Source organism: Physeter macrocephalus, chromosome 20 (assembly GCF_002837175.3).
Source record: "Physeter macrocephalus isolate SW-GA chromosome 20, ASM283717v5, whole genome shotgun sequence".
NCBI classification, from domain to species: Eukaryota; Metazoa; Chordata; class Mammalia; order Artiodactyla; family Physeteridae; genus Physeter; species Physeter macrocephalus.
The window spans coordinates 51,592,798-51,606,057 of record NC_041233.1 but is presented as its reverse complement, the minus strand read 5'-3'; the positions used below and the strand labels follow the sequence as shown (position 1 = coordinate 51,606,057).

Here is a 13,260-nt window from a genome sequence, read left to right as displayed (position 1 = left end):
ACCAGATTTCGGGACTTCCCTGGTGGCACAGTGGTTAAGAATCCACCTGCCAAGGCATCGGACACGGGTTCGAGCCCTGTTCCGTGAAGTTCCCACATGCCACGGAGCAACTAAGCCCGTGCGCCACAACTACTGAGCCTGTGCTCGAGAGCCCGCGAGCCACAACTACTGAGGCCACGCGCCTAGAGCCCGTGTGCTCCACAAGAGAAACCACCGCAATGAGAAGCCTGCGCACCGCAACGAAGAGAAGACCCAGCTCACAGCAACTAGAGAAAGCCCACGCGCAGCAACAAAGCCCCAATGCAGCCAAGAATAAACAAGTAAATAAATAAATTTATTTTAAAAAAAATACGAGATATCTCTTGGAAAATCTGAAAGATCAGCCGCACTGGGCTTGCTCTCACATACGACGTTGGCTGGAGCTGAGCAGCTGCGCCCCCTTTGGGTGAAGACAGGCATTTTCCAGCCTCCACGGTCCGGCTGGCGGGCTGGCTCATTGGAGTTCCCATCTGGCCCGTCAGAGGGGGCTTTTGAGTTGGCTCCTCTGACTAAAATTTACTCTGGGATAAGCCAGAGCAGCAGAGAGCTACACACTGGGAGAGGATAGTACTGCCTGCCGCTGACGGTTACGGAATTGCCTCTGGACACGACGTTTTTCACCCCTATCATTAAGAAATCAGCGGAGTGGAATTCACTGCTGTTTAAGGTGAGGTTGTTGTTGAGGCCATGGACCTCTAGTTACATGTTTTCTTCTCTGCCAAGGCACACTGGAGGCCTCGCTTTATAATCTCAGTACCAGGATCACTACAGTGGTGTTTCTCTTGAAGGTCAGCTGTGAATGGGGTACAGGATTGCTTCTCTGTGCTCAAACGCAGGGCTCACCTCTCAGAAGCGCTCCATGGCCTGCCTTGGGGCTACCCTTGTGAGTGGCTCCATTTCACTTCTTAGTCTTGTTTTACTATTGCTTTTTCCTACTTCTTTTAAATTTTATCTTAGTATAAGACATATCTTTGAAGAGTCCGACCTCCAATCTTTATTAGAATAAAGCAGGGTTTAAATAAATGAATTCCGCTACTCAACATATACCTTGATTATAGCACTTCCTACAATATATTATACTTATATGTTTAGCTGTTGGTCTCTTCTACCAGACTGTGAAGATGGAGCTGCATTTTACTATCACTGTATCACTAACACCTAGCCCAGAGCCTTGCGTGTAGTTGGCATTTAATAAACGTTTGGAGAATGAACTTAAAGATGTTTGCCGAATTGGCACAGCACGGATCCATGGAACAGGTGGAGGGGTTTGACAAGGCAGAACTTCCCAGACCAGAGGGATGAAAGAGACCAGGTGTGTTCTGCCATTTCTGTAACTCAAGAAACATCCCATTACTCCAGTTATATCACTTAAGGATACTGAGTTTGGAGAATTCATAAGGGTTTTCTGGTGGAGAGAAGATGGGCTCTGGAGTCGACCTGGAGTCTGAAATCCAAGAATGTCTTTTTTTTATAATTATGGGCATTTTGCTTAAACTTTCCGAGCTTGGGCTTCCCTGGTGGAGCAGTGGTTAAGAATCCGCCTGCCAATGCAGGGGACACGGGTTCGAGCCCTGGTACGGGAGGATCCCACATGCCATGCAGCAAATAAGCCCGTGTGCCACAACTACTGAACCTGCGCTCTAGAGCCTGTGAGCCACAGCTACTGAGCCCGCATGCCACAACTACCGAAACCTGCCCGCCTAGAGCCCGTGCTCCACAACAAGAGAGACCACCGCAATGAGAAGCCTGTGCACCACAATGAAGAGTAGCCCCTGCTCGCCGCAACTAGAGAAAGCTCGCGTGCAGCAACAAAGACCCGATGCAGCCAAAAATTGAAAAATAAATAAATTTAGGAAAAAATATATATATATATATTTTAAAAAGGCAAATCAGCTTAATGGCTTACTTGTGGTTTAAAAAATAAAAAAATAAAAAAATAAAAAACTTTCTGAGCTTCATGCAGTTTTTGGTTCCAAGGTATCCTTAACCACCTTATCATCTTACACTGTATGTTTATCTGTAACTCGCTGGCACCCCTCTCAGGGCAGAAATCTTAGAATACCTGTCTATATACATATACACTCCTCAGAGCAAAACTTATTATATAATTTTATTCTTTTCTCCTCTACATTACTAACAGTAGCCCAGTGTTAAGCATTTTAGAAAACCTGAAGAAATAAAATGTATAAAAATATATATTCAGATAAGCAAATATCTGCTCATCACATCACCCAGCTTTTAAGAGTGCCAAACATAAATAAATAAAACACCTGCAAATCAAAAGAGAGGCCTAGGTGGTTTTGTCAAAATTCAGTTTAACAATTTTAGCTAACCAACATAGGTGCTAATGAAATTCAAGTTAAAGGTATAGCCAGTTAACATTACAGAAAACATTGTGTGTGGCTACTAAGGAGTATTCCTTAAACAGAATCTGCTTTGTGCTTAGAACACATGTAGGTTTACAGTTTCAACAGTAAGCAGCAATAAAGATCAGGAAAATCCCCAACTTTTCTAATAACTGCTCTATCATAGAAAGGAAAAAAAAATGAAAAAAGTATCACCATCTTTTCACAATGGACATCAAAATCAGAACTGTAGGCTTAATAAGTGCTTGGATTAAAAGATACTAACACAATAAGATCCCTGGTTAGTTACCTTTGATTTTTAAAAATCCACAAAACATAAAATAGTTGCTTGTCGGTGTAACAAATTTGACCCACAAGCAATAACCTGAACTATCTTTTCTCCATCAAGTACTTCAACAGTGCAAAATGTTAGTCATCTCAGCATTCAATGCTCTCCACATTCTGTCACTAAAGCCTCAAGATGAACCATTGTAGGGAGGTATCACTGCCAAGGAAATGCAAATCAGGCAAAAAAAAAAATAATACAATGATTCACTCCTATGCCAGCGTCTCAAAGGTATATAGGCACTTTCTGATCTGAGGTGAAATAAGTAATTCAAAATGTCCATAAGCTAATGTAAAATACAGTACTGAATCTTTTGACACAAAAACAAAGAATAATTATATTGTTACTTAGAACAGTATTCAACATGGGCGAGTAGATCTCGATGTTCGGTGGCTGGATACTGGATATTGCACTTGGGACATTCCACCAGGCTTTCATTTAGTGCAGCAGTAGGACTTTTTGGTGAGGCAACTTTTCCTCTGTTTTCAGTCTCTCCTTGGAAAGTGACTAATGGCTCTGTGAAGGCAAACTCATGAAGCTGCTTCTGAAAAATAAATGTCAAACGAACACGGTTTGTATAGATGGCCTACCATCCAGCAGTTGTAACTGCTCCATAGGTACTCCAGTTGCTTCAGCCCTGTAGACAGATTTTCTTCTGAATCTCTCTGGTCACTGGTATTATGGTGGTAACATACAAGGCAGTTATAAATCACCCAAATTACTTACCCAGGAAGTACTAGGGTTGGGTGTTTACATAGATAGGTTTTATTAAAATGCTTAGAGCCAAATGTAAAGGTGGGCAGGTGCGCAGTGCTGACAAAGTTTGCTAGGTTTGTAAAGGAGGGGTAACTTCAGTAATAAAGAACTACATGGAATTAAGAGCAGCAAAGAATTTTAGCAGGTCAAACAGGTTATACACAGAAATGACTAAGATGTTGTATAATTCCTTTGTGATTTCCCTATTTCATGATATTTTTCCCTGAGGAATTTAGAATAGTCAGTAAAGCTTAAAAATGAGTACCTTACAACATAATATGAAGATGATGGATGGTAGGAACACAAAGAAAAATACAGGAAAATTATGGATTCTTTTGTATACCCTTTGGCTTCCTATACTTTGAAAAACAGTCATCAACAGGAATGAATTATAAATTTCAATTTCAAATATTATAAATGGTCAATATCAATGACATAAATAGAGCCAAAAATTTATTTTCTGTCTTTTATTCATAAAGAAATTACAAATGATTTTAACAACTGCTTTTTTCTCTTTTGAAAACTGAGGAATTCTGTTTGTAACATTTCACCATCTGCAAATATTCCGCAGTACTAGGATGATATACGAAATGTGTGCTAATGGGACATAACACACACAGACCCTAACAGATTTGGTCCAAAGCTTATTAATAGGATGAAAATAGGTAAATCAAAAACCATTTCCTCATAGAAGCATGTTATTTAAAAGGTTAATGTTTAAAAAGATTATGTGTTCAGGGTAACCCACAGAAAGTACTCAACTCAATATGCCTAAAAGAGAGTATTAACAGTAATAGTCCATTAGCCCTAAAACCAGTATTTTTTTCTTTCTTTCTTTTTAAATAGAAAAGAAAAATTTCAATTCAGGATCTACACCTGCCCTGCCTTACCCCTGTATCCCCCAGGCCAGGCACTGTTTAGTGCCTTTAGAATCACAGAGCCCAGGGTGGGTGGGGAATGATCCCAGGCACCGGTAATGTTATCATTACCAAGAGGCCCATAATGTCCCTCTGTCTAGTCCTCTGAACTGATAATCAAAGGGCATTTGCTTCAAAAGAGGCAGGGGATTTGATTTGATTGATTTGAGAAACAGCCATTCTTTAAGCTGTATCCTCCTACTTCAGGAAATGGTTTTACATATAAATAGAAAGATGGAAGAAAGAAAAAGATGAAAATAAGTTTTAGTTTAACCATTCCGAACTCACCAAGGATTCCAACTGTGTTATTTGATTTCTTGCTTTTCGGAGCTCCTTAAGAATTACATGCAATTGATGCTGCATATTTTGACGGTCAAGTTTTTCATTTTCAAAGTCTAAAGTACATGCCTGCATCTAGAAAAAATGCCCAAGACAAGACAATGACAGCTAGTATATACTGTCTAGTTTTCTTGACTGGATGCTTGCATTTTTTTTTATTAGCACAAGAAGCAAACATGTATTGTACCATTAGAACAAGAATTCCTCTGAGCACAGTGAGATGTTGATAAATGAAAAAGCTTTGTCCAAGGAGCAAAACCAAAGCTTGAGGTATAAGTGAGTGAGGAGCAGCTTAAGAAGTTGCTGGTTAGAATTTGTCCTCCCCATCCTCCTTTTTGTGGGGAAGGGAAAGAGATGGCTGTTCCCTGGTTTGGAATATACTAAAAATCTCTGGTGTCTATTCTGAGAATAACTGGTGTCTCTCTGAGTTCCACTTGAAGTTATCAAGCAGCCCTATTAGGGACATCCGGTCAGACTAGCAGCCATTTAGGGAAGAATAAAATTTGCTAAGACAAACATCTACCTGTCAAGAAAATTGCCAAGTCACCTAAGAGAATCTGGTTTAGCCTAAAGATAGTAACGGGAACACATGGCTGGCACAGATAGTCACTTTAAATATTTTGTTAAAGTTTTTAAAAAACATTTTCTACAACTTTCAAATGTTTCTTCCCAGAATAGTGTAAACATGAGGAAAAATTCCATTTTCTAAAGGGTTAAATTGAATTTAGAAGCAACCCCAATGAATACCTGTTGTTCCAACAGAGCTACCCTTGTCTGTTCCTCTTGCTGCTTCAACAGAGTCGTGTAAAGAAACTGGACCTGTAGGATGTAAACAGAACTAACACTGTCACATTGACATTTTATGGTTTGACCTTGACCTGGGAGGCATGACAGGCTCACATTTCTAACCAGGGCAACAACTGCTCTTCTGGTCGAGTCCTTCCAGCTGTGGTTGGGCAGCCTATCTATATAAGCAGCTGAGCAGTACTGCCCAGGCCAAGAGTTCCCTGAGGCACAGACTGAATGTTGATAAAAAGCACTAAACCGCAGCAGACACACCCACTTTCCTTTAGGTCCTGACATCCACTAATATTTCTGAGTAGGATAACAAAGCTGGCAGAGCCTGGCCACCTCGGCCAGAGTAGGAGCAAAATTCTCAGTCACTTCTGCATAATCTTTCATAAATATCACTGCTTGCACCTGCAGGCAGAAGTAAGGGTGGTAAAGACTAAGAAGGCAAATGTTACAGACTATTTTTTTCCCTCTCTCTCAACTTTGGGAGGATTTTAAAAATTACTATTCTTTTTTTTCTTAAATTAATTTATTTAATTTTTGACTGCGTTGGGTCTTCATTGCTGCACGTGCGCTTTTTCTAATTGTGGTAAGCGGGGGCTACTCTTCATTGCGGTGCGTGGGCTTCTCATTGCGGTGGCTTCTCTTGTTGCAGAGCACAGGCTCTAGGTGCGCAGGCTTCAGTAGTTGTGGCTCGTGGGCTCTAGAGAACAGGCTCAGTAGTTGTGGCTCACAAGCTCAGTTGCTCCACGGCATGTGGGATCTTCCTGGACCAGGGCTTGAACCCGTGTCTCCTGCATTGGCAGGCGGATTCTTAACCACTGTGCCACCATGGAAGTCCCCAAAATTACTATTCTAATAGTAGCAATAACTAACATTTACCTAGCCCTTTAATTTACAAAGCACTTTTACATTCTCTCAGTTGACCTTCATAAAAGTCCTATGAGGCGAGAAGAGGTTGTTATATTTACTATTATTAATTTGACACAAATAACCTGCAAGTCAGAGAAGTTAGCTGATTTTCCTCAGGCCACACAATTAGAGACCTGGTATGGACCTCAAATTATGTTTTTTCCATTATTTCATGCTGCCAGGCAAAATTTAAATTAATGAATTTCTGTTGAAGTAGTATTCAATTCTAATAATTCTCAGCAATGCCAACATTACTGAGACGGACATCCTGGATCCGGCTGTGAGCATAGTGAGAACGTGGAGGGCATCTGGTAATTAACTTGAGCCAGTGTCATCACAATCTCAGTGCCAGCCTAGGAATCAGCCTTGATCCCCCCTTAACTTCCCCTCTTTCAGCTTCTCACACATACCTAACTCCTCCTCACTCAGGTTTTGTGTCTGTGATTTCCTCCCACTAGGAGGGAATTCCCACAGTCACCCACCTCACCGGTTCCTTCTCACCATCAGCTTTGTCCAAATACCATCTCCTCAGTTATGCTTCCACTGGCCCCCAATTTCTCTTGGTCATATTACCGTGTTTTATTTTCTTTAGTTTACTTGTTTATTTAGGTACTTGTTCATGGTCTGTCTCCCTTCTAAGTATGAACTCCTAGGAGGGGGCAGGAACTTGTGTTGCTCCTTGATGGTTCCCAAGTAGTTAAAATAGTCCCTGACACTTAGTAAGTATCATGAAAATTCTGAATTATAAACCATGGAAAACCTTGCTGGTTAGACTCACCTGAGATAAGAGCTCTTCAGATCTCTTCTTCTCTTCTTCAAGTTTTTCCCTGGCAAGATCATTCTCTTCCTTGAGCCTTTGTATTTTCTCTGTTTTATGCCTATCGTTTTCGAGATGCTGTACATCTGCCTTTCTTTGTGAACACAACAGCTGATTTAAATCTTGCACTTCTTTTTGGGTTTCTTCATATTTTCTTCTAAATTCACTAAGTTCAAAATTCAACTGAGGTATTGTTTGTCGTTCCACCTCAAGATCGTTTTTTGCATTTGCCAAGAGATGGTTGTAATATTTTTGCTTTTCTTCTTGAAGATAACCTATGACAAACATATCAGGGCACAACTCACTTTATAAAAGAGAGAATTTTCCTGAAGAAATAAATGTAAATATGTTTCTATAAATAAGATCACATTTATTTCCTCACCTTCAAAAACGAAGAGTCAAGAGATAGGGAACATGGCTGATATTTGACAGAACAAGAAACAGAAGTTCAGGTATACCACTTGAAGTCACAAAATGAATAAATAGAAGAACTAGAAACAGTAATATAATTATTCTGAGGGAGGAAAAGTCACTAATGTCTAAAGAAAACAAATCAACAAATAGGGCCATCAACTCATTATTTATAGATATGGAGGTAATCACCAAAACCAAAACCAGAAATGTTTAAAAGCAGCTGCCCTGATGGGAGGAAGAAATAGGCATTAGGATGGGATGGGAAAGGTAGAACAGGGTCTTCTGTACTACTATTAAATTATTTTAACAAGTGCTTATATTGCTTTGATAAAACACACAGAGAGAGAGAGAGAGGGAGAGAGAAAAGGAAAACTATATTACCAGAGAAAAAGACTAGACTTCACCCATAATTAAAATCCTACTTTTATGTGTAGTAAACTTATAAAGGCATTACAGTAGTAACTTTGTCCCCTTAGGAATAAAAAGCTTTAAATTATATCTAGAGATATTCCTTTTATACTTTTTTAGCATTAGTTTCATTTTAAATATTCACATGTGAAGCACTAAGATTATGAGCCTTGCTGGTCTTTCCTTAGCCTTCTCTTTCTATAATTCAAGGCTCCAGTCCCACTAAGGCTGTCAGTCATTCTAAATGAGTGCTTTGCACAGGGGGTTTTCTTTTCCTGGCTCATCACCTGGAACTGCTGAATCTATCTGTAAAATGAGAATAATGATCCTTCCTGCCCCACCTCTTAGGCTTCTTGTGAAACGCAATGGAGATCAGTGTCAGAGAAGCTGCAAACCACTTGGCACAAAAGACAGCATCAATCAGAAGAAACTTCACCTCAATTCTAGGGTGAGATTCAAATGATTGAAGAATAATGTATAAAAATGTAATCTTTCTCCTGGGATTGATACGAATAACTGCTAAAGGGAAGCTGAGTAAAAAGATAAGGTCAGTACTGGGGGAAATAAAGTTGGAGAAGGACTTTGAAGGAGGGGAAGGATATGTAAGGTGGAGAAAACTTAATGTGCCTTCAGGGCTGCAAGATCCCTTTACCCTGTGACTTATGCCCTTTGGTATCAGAAAACAATGGGAAATGAAACAGACTGGCTAAAATGGTATTTCTTACTTCAAGGCTAGCAGACCTGCTCTTACTTTACTTTATAACACATGTCTGTAAGAATCTAAATTTGATGAATCTCTCCTTTTGAAAAATGTCAGGCAGGCCAACCCTAAAGAACATTTTTATACCAGTACCTTCTGATTCAGTCTTTTTTGTCTCCTGTGGGAGTGCATGAACAGCTGTTTCCAATTTCTGTTCCAACTCAAAGATCTTCGCTAAAAGTCCTTTTACGTAGACCTCTCGCTGCTCATCATACACAAGCCATTGCTGATTTTTCTCCAGAGCCTCAAAGTGAAAATGAAAGCAAATCAATGATAAAAACCCAAACTCTTAAAATGGACAAGGGAGCCCAAGGGATGCAGTCTTTTCCAGCACACAAAAACTCTACAGCTCACATCGTAGAATGATTCTAGGCAACCACTGTAAAGCTCCTGACACAGAGACACATTCTAAGGCCACACACCTTCAGAATACCTAATAACATGGCAAAGTCACGTCTACATGGGGTTAAGTTCATTTGTCTGCTGTTTCCTATACACAATTTGCTTTGTGTCTGTGTCCATGTCATTCTCTGTAAACAGAATGTCTTTTACAGAATGTGGTATAGGTGGAGATGCACTGCTCTGATACTCTTTTAAGAAAGAGCTGTTTCCACCCAACATAGGGCTCTGCCTGGGAGCTCTCCACAGGGTGGACAGAGGCTCTGTCAGGTTTGCATCCTGGCCTGACGGTGCCCCTGCCCAGTCCTGCTGCCTTCCTTTTCCTTTCACAGATGTCGCTCCCCAATAAACTGTTTGCACTGCTAACTCCATCTCAAACTTAAATACCACCCTCTCTCCTTATCACCAATTTTCATCTTTTACATCTTTTAGAACTCAAAAATCCCAAATTGGGACCATTCATCTGGTTTGTATAGGGGCTTATGAACTCAGTTGTTATATATACATATGTCTACATATTTTTAAAAATTATTTTACCAACCATCTTCAGCTTTTTTGCATTTGCTGTTTCTCTCAAATAGATAGTAAGCTCCTTGAAGTGGCAGACCAGGCTTTTCCAAGAGGATTCCCAGCTTTTGCATACAATGTGTAGTCAAGAAATTATTTGAATGATGGGATAATATGAATAAAATAAGCAGTGTCTGTTTAAGTTAGCTGGTAAGAGGGAAAGTGATTCACTTTGCTGTTACTGCTAATATTAGTTTTTCATTTCAGTTACATCTTTCCTACAAGAAACTAGATGATGCCTTACCAGCCACCTAGCACAAGCTGGAAAATTTTATAAAATCACATCTACATTTTCTGTGGATCATACCACCTGATCTGTGGCAAGACATTTGCAAAATATTCACATAAGAAGCTACATTAAGGGCTTCCCTGGTGGCGCAGTGGTTAAGAACCCACCTGCCAATGCAGGGGACATGGGTTTGAGCCCTGGTCCGGGAAGATCCCACATGCCGTGGAGCAACTAAGCCCGTGTGCCACAACTACTGAGCCTGCGAGCCACAACCACTGAGCCCGCATGCCACAACTACTGAAGCCCACGCGCCTAGAGCCTGTGCTCCGCAACAAGAGAAGCCACGGCAATGAGAAGCCCTCGCACCTCAACAAAGAGTAGCCCCCACTCGCTGCAACTAAAGAAAGCCCACGTGCAGCAACGAAGACCCAATGCAGCCAAAATAAATAAATAAAATACATTTTTAAAAATTGAATGAAGTTTTATATTTTTTTTAAAAAAGAAGCTACATTAACTTTAGTGGATACAACAAGGTAGAAGATATGGACAGAGGTGTATAGATTTATGAAATTTCTTAATGAAAAATTCTATTGATATTTTGATTATTAACTGGGACAAATTCATATATCTTCTGATTCTAACTCTCACTTCTCTTAACCACTGGATCCTTGCAAATTCAGTCAAAGGCAAAGCCAAAGGAGCCTGCTGGGGCATCCCCAGCAACTGTACATACCTCCTCCCCCTCATCCATACCTCCTGTTTTGCCCATAACATCTTTCATTATTGTTACTGAAAGCAGGACGTAGACTCAGGTTAGCTAGCAAAGAAGACAATTCACCTGTGGGTACTAGAGGGAAAAAAGTCTTGAAATTCTTATACTGTAGCACCAACATGCAATGAGATTATAACTCCTCTCTCCTTTCCAATTTAGGTCTTCAGTCCAAGAGGATGGGACCACCCCCCTTTCGTTCTATGTTACCTGGAGGCTGGGGAAATAAGTCTCAATTACTATTTGTGTAAAGAGAGCATGCACAGCTAAACCTGATGTCACATGCATAAAATGTTATGGATGAAGGGCCCCAGGAGGAGGCGCACACAGTGATGCTAACACCCCTTCGCAATGGCCAAGCTCATTGGTTCTGAGCCCTCTGTCCCTGCCGCCCATGCTATCACCTGTCTATCCCCACAGGAATACCTGCTTGAGCAATGATTCACTGCTGGGTCTTGGTAAACCCTGATCATTTGGGGATTTAGAAATCCTCAGTTGGAGGGTGATTTCCCCATTGAGAAGAGTGAGAGAAGATGCAGGCCATGACCAAAAGCTTTAAGTCAGTTAATACAACGATAACTCAGGATTTTGAGTTAAAATAGTTACTGCTAATAAGTTCAGTTCAACCTCTTCCTCGGTCCCCCAAAGTGCTAAATTGTTCTAATTATATCAAATAACTGAGAATATTTTAAAGCTTCAGGACACCACTTGCTGAACTGTAGCTATGTTCCCTTAGGCTGACATTAAAATTGTCCACCATCTGCCACCTCCCATCTCTTCAGGTCGCAGCCTGGCCTTTCCTCTCCTCCACTGCTGCCTTGTTGTCTACACAACTGTGCACACCCTCTGTGCCTCTTCCCTCTGTACAGAGTGCCCTAGAACCCCTTCCTATGTTACCTGCCCACTTAAATACCACATTTTCATCAAGTTCTGATGAATCCAGGCTTGTCTTTCAAGGCTTCTCACCATAACTGTCCTCATTAAGCTTCCTCTCCTTCCTAAGCCAATAGTGATTTGCATATCCACTCAATCTATTTGGCATCTTATACTCATGACCTTGATTGCTTCTTGATGATACTTCTTATCATAACTACATCCTGAGCCCTCTGGATAGCTGAGCACAGGCTTGTTTAGATATTTTCTTTCACAGTTCCTTGTTTGTGTTCACTGTTTCCGTAGCCAGTGGCTGCCTGATAAATGTTTGTGAATGATGCTGACAACATGGGGTGGGGAAACAATGGCTGCAAGAACCAGCAAGACTTGTAGCCCCAAACCAGAGTCTGTGAGTGTTCAGGGAAGAGGAGAGGGCAGGAAAGAATCTAGCAGTTGCTTACGTACAGTAGAACAATACATTTAGAGTGATTCAAAAAGAATAAAACATTTTCAAAAATCGATTACTCATTAACTAAGTAATGCCTAATGGAACTATCACAACTATTTCTATAATCTTAGAATTATAGAAATAGTTGTGATAATATGGATCCTTTGTGTCATAATTCATCCCAGACCTGTTAGAATTTACTATTATCAATAATGAAAGTGTGGCAGCCAGGATGTGTAACTTCTTAACCTTCAGGGCTACCAGAAAGAGATGGCAAAAACACAAAGTTCTTAACAAAAAAGTTGCACGGTGTAACTCTACTGAAGTAACATATACATACTGGAATACATTTTCAGAAGTGTTCAGTTCTTTATGAATCATCCTGCATTTGTTGTAGGTACACTGTAAAAGGAGGGGCTCCTGCCCCCCGCCCCACAATCTCACTCTATAAGGGTGAGATGGGATAAGTGGTAAGAACATACTGGAAGTTTTTGGTTGCATATCAGGGCATCTTCTTGCAGGTAGGAATTTTCATCCTTTAAAGATACAGGCAGGGACTTCCATGGTGGTGCAGTGGTTAAGAATCCGCCTGCCAATGCAGGGGATGCAGGTTCGATCTCTGGTCTGGGAAGATCCCATATGCCGCAGAGCAACTATGTGTCACAACTACTGAGCCTGCACTCTAGAGTCCACGAGCCACAACTACTGAGGCCTGTGCACCTAGAGCCCGTGCTCTGCAACAAAGAGAAGGCACCACAATGAGAAGCCCACACATCTCAACGAAGAGTAGTCCCCGTTCGCCACAACTAGAGAGAGCCTGCGCGCAGCAACAAAGACCCAACACAGCCAAAAAAATAAATAAAATTTAAAAAAAAAAAGAAAGTTTACACCCCAAGAGGTAATCACATATTAAAAAAAAAAAATCCACCTGCCAATGCAGGGGACACGGGTTCGAGCCCTGGACCAGGGAGATCCCACATGCCGCAGAGCAACTAAGCCCGTGCGCCACAACTACTGAGCCTGCGCTCTAGAGCCCGCGAGCCAAAGCTACTGAAGCCCGCACACCTAGAGCCCATGCTCCGCAACAAGAGAAGCCACCGCAACGAAGAGTAGCCCCCACTCACCACAGC

General features: G+C 41.1%; 1 protein-coding gene across 4 annotated transcripts in view; it reads right to left on the bottom strand.

Annotated features, from left to right (window-relative positions):
- Window positions 1-2,132: 2,132 nt before the first annotated feature.
- Window positions 2,133-13,260, bottom strand: part of CEP55 (centrosomal protein 55) — a 26,152-nt gene continuing 15,024 nt past the window's right edge. For 3 of the 4 annotated variants that reach the window (XM_007107122.2, XM_007107120.4, XM_007107123.4), the window contains exons 5-9: window positions 8,939-9,089; window positions 7,225-7,538; window positions 5,490-5,561; window positions 4,692-4,817; window positions 2,133-3,274 (exon numbers count right to left, since the gene is read on the bottom strand). In XM_007107122.2, the coding sequence (XP_007107184.1) occupies window positions 3,074-3,274; window positions 4,692-4,817; window positions 5,490-5,561; window positions 7,225-7,538; window positions 8,939-9,089 (864 nt within the window). In that variant the 3' untranslated portion in view covers window positions 2,133-3,073. The remainder of the gene's footprint in view (window positions 3,275-4,691; window positions 4,818-5,489; window positions 5,562-7,224; window positions 7,539-8,938; window positions 9,090-13,260) is intronic. The other variant, XM_055081209.1, reaches the window with a different exon arrangement.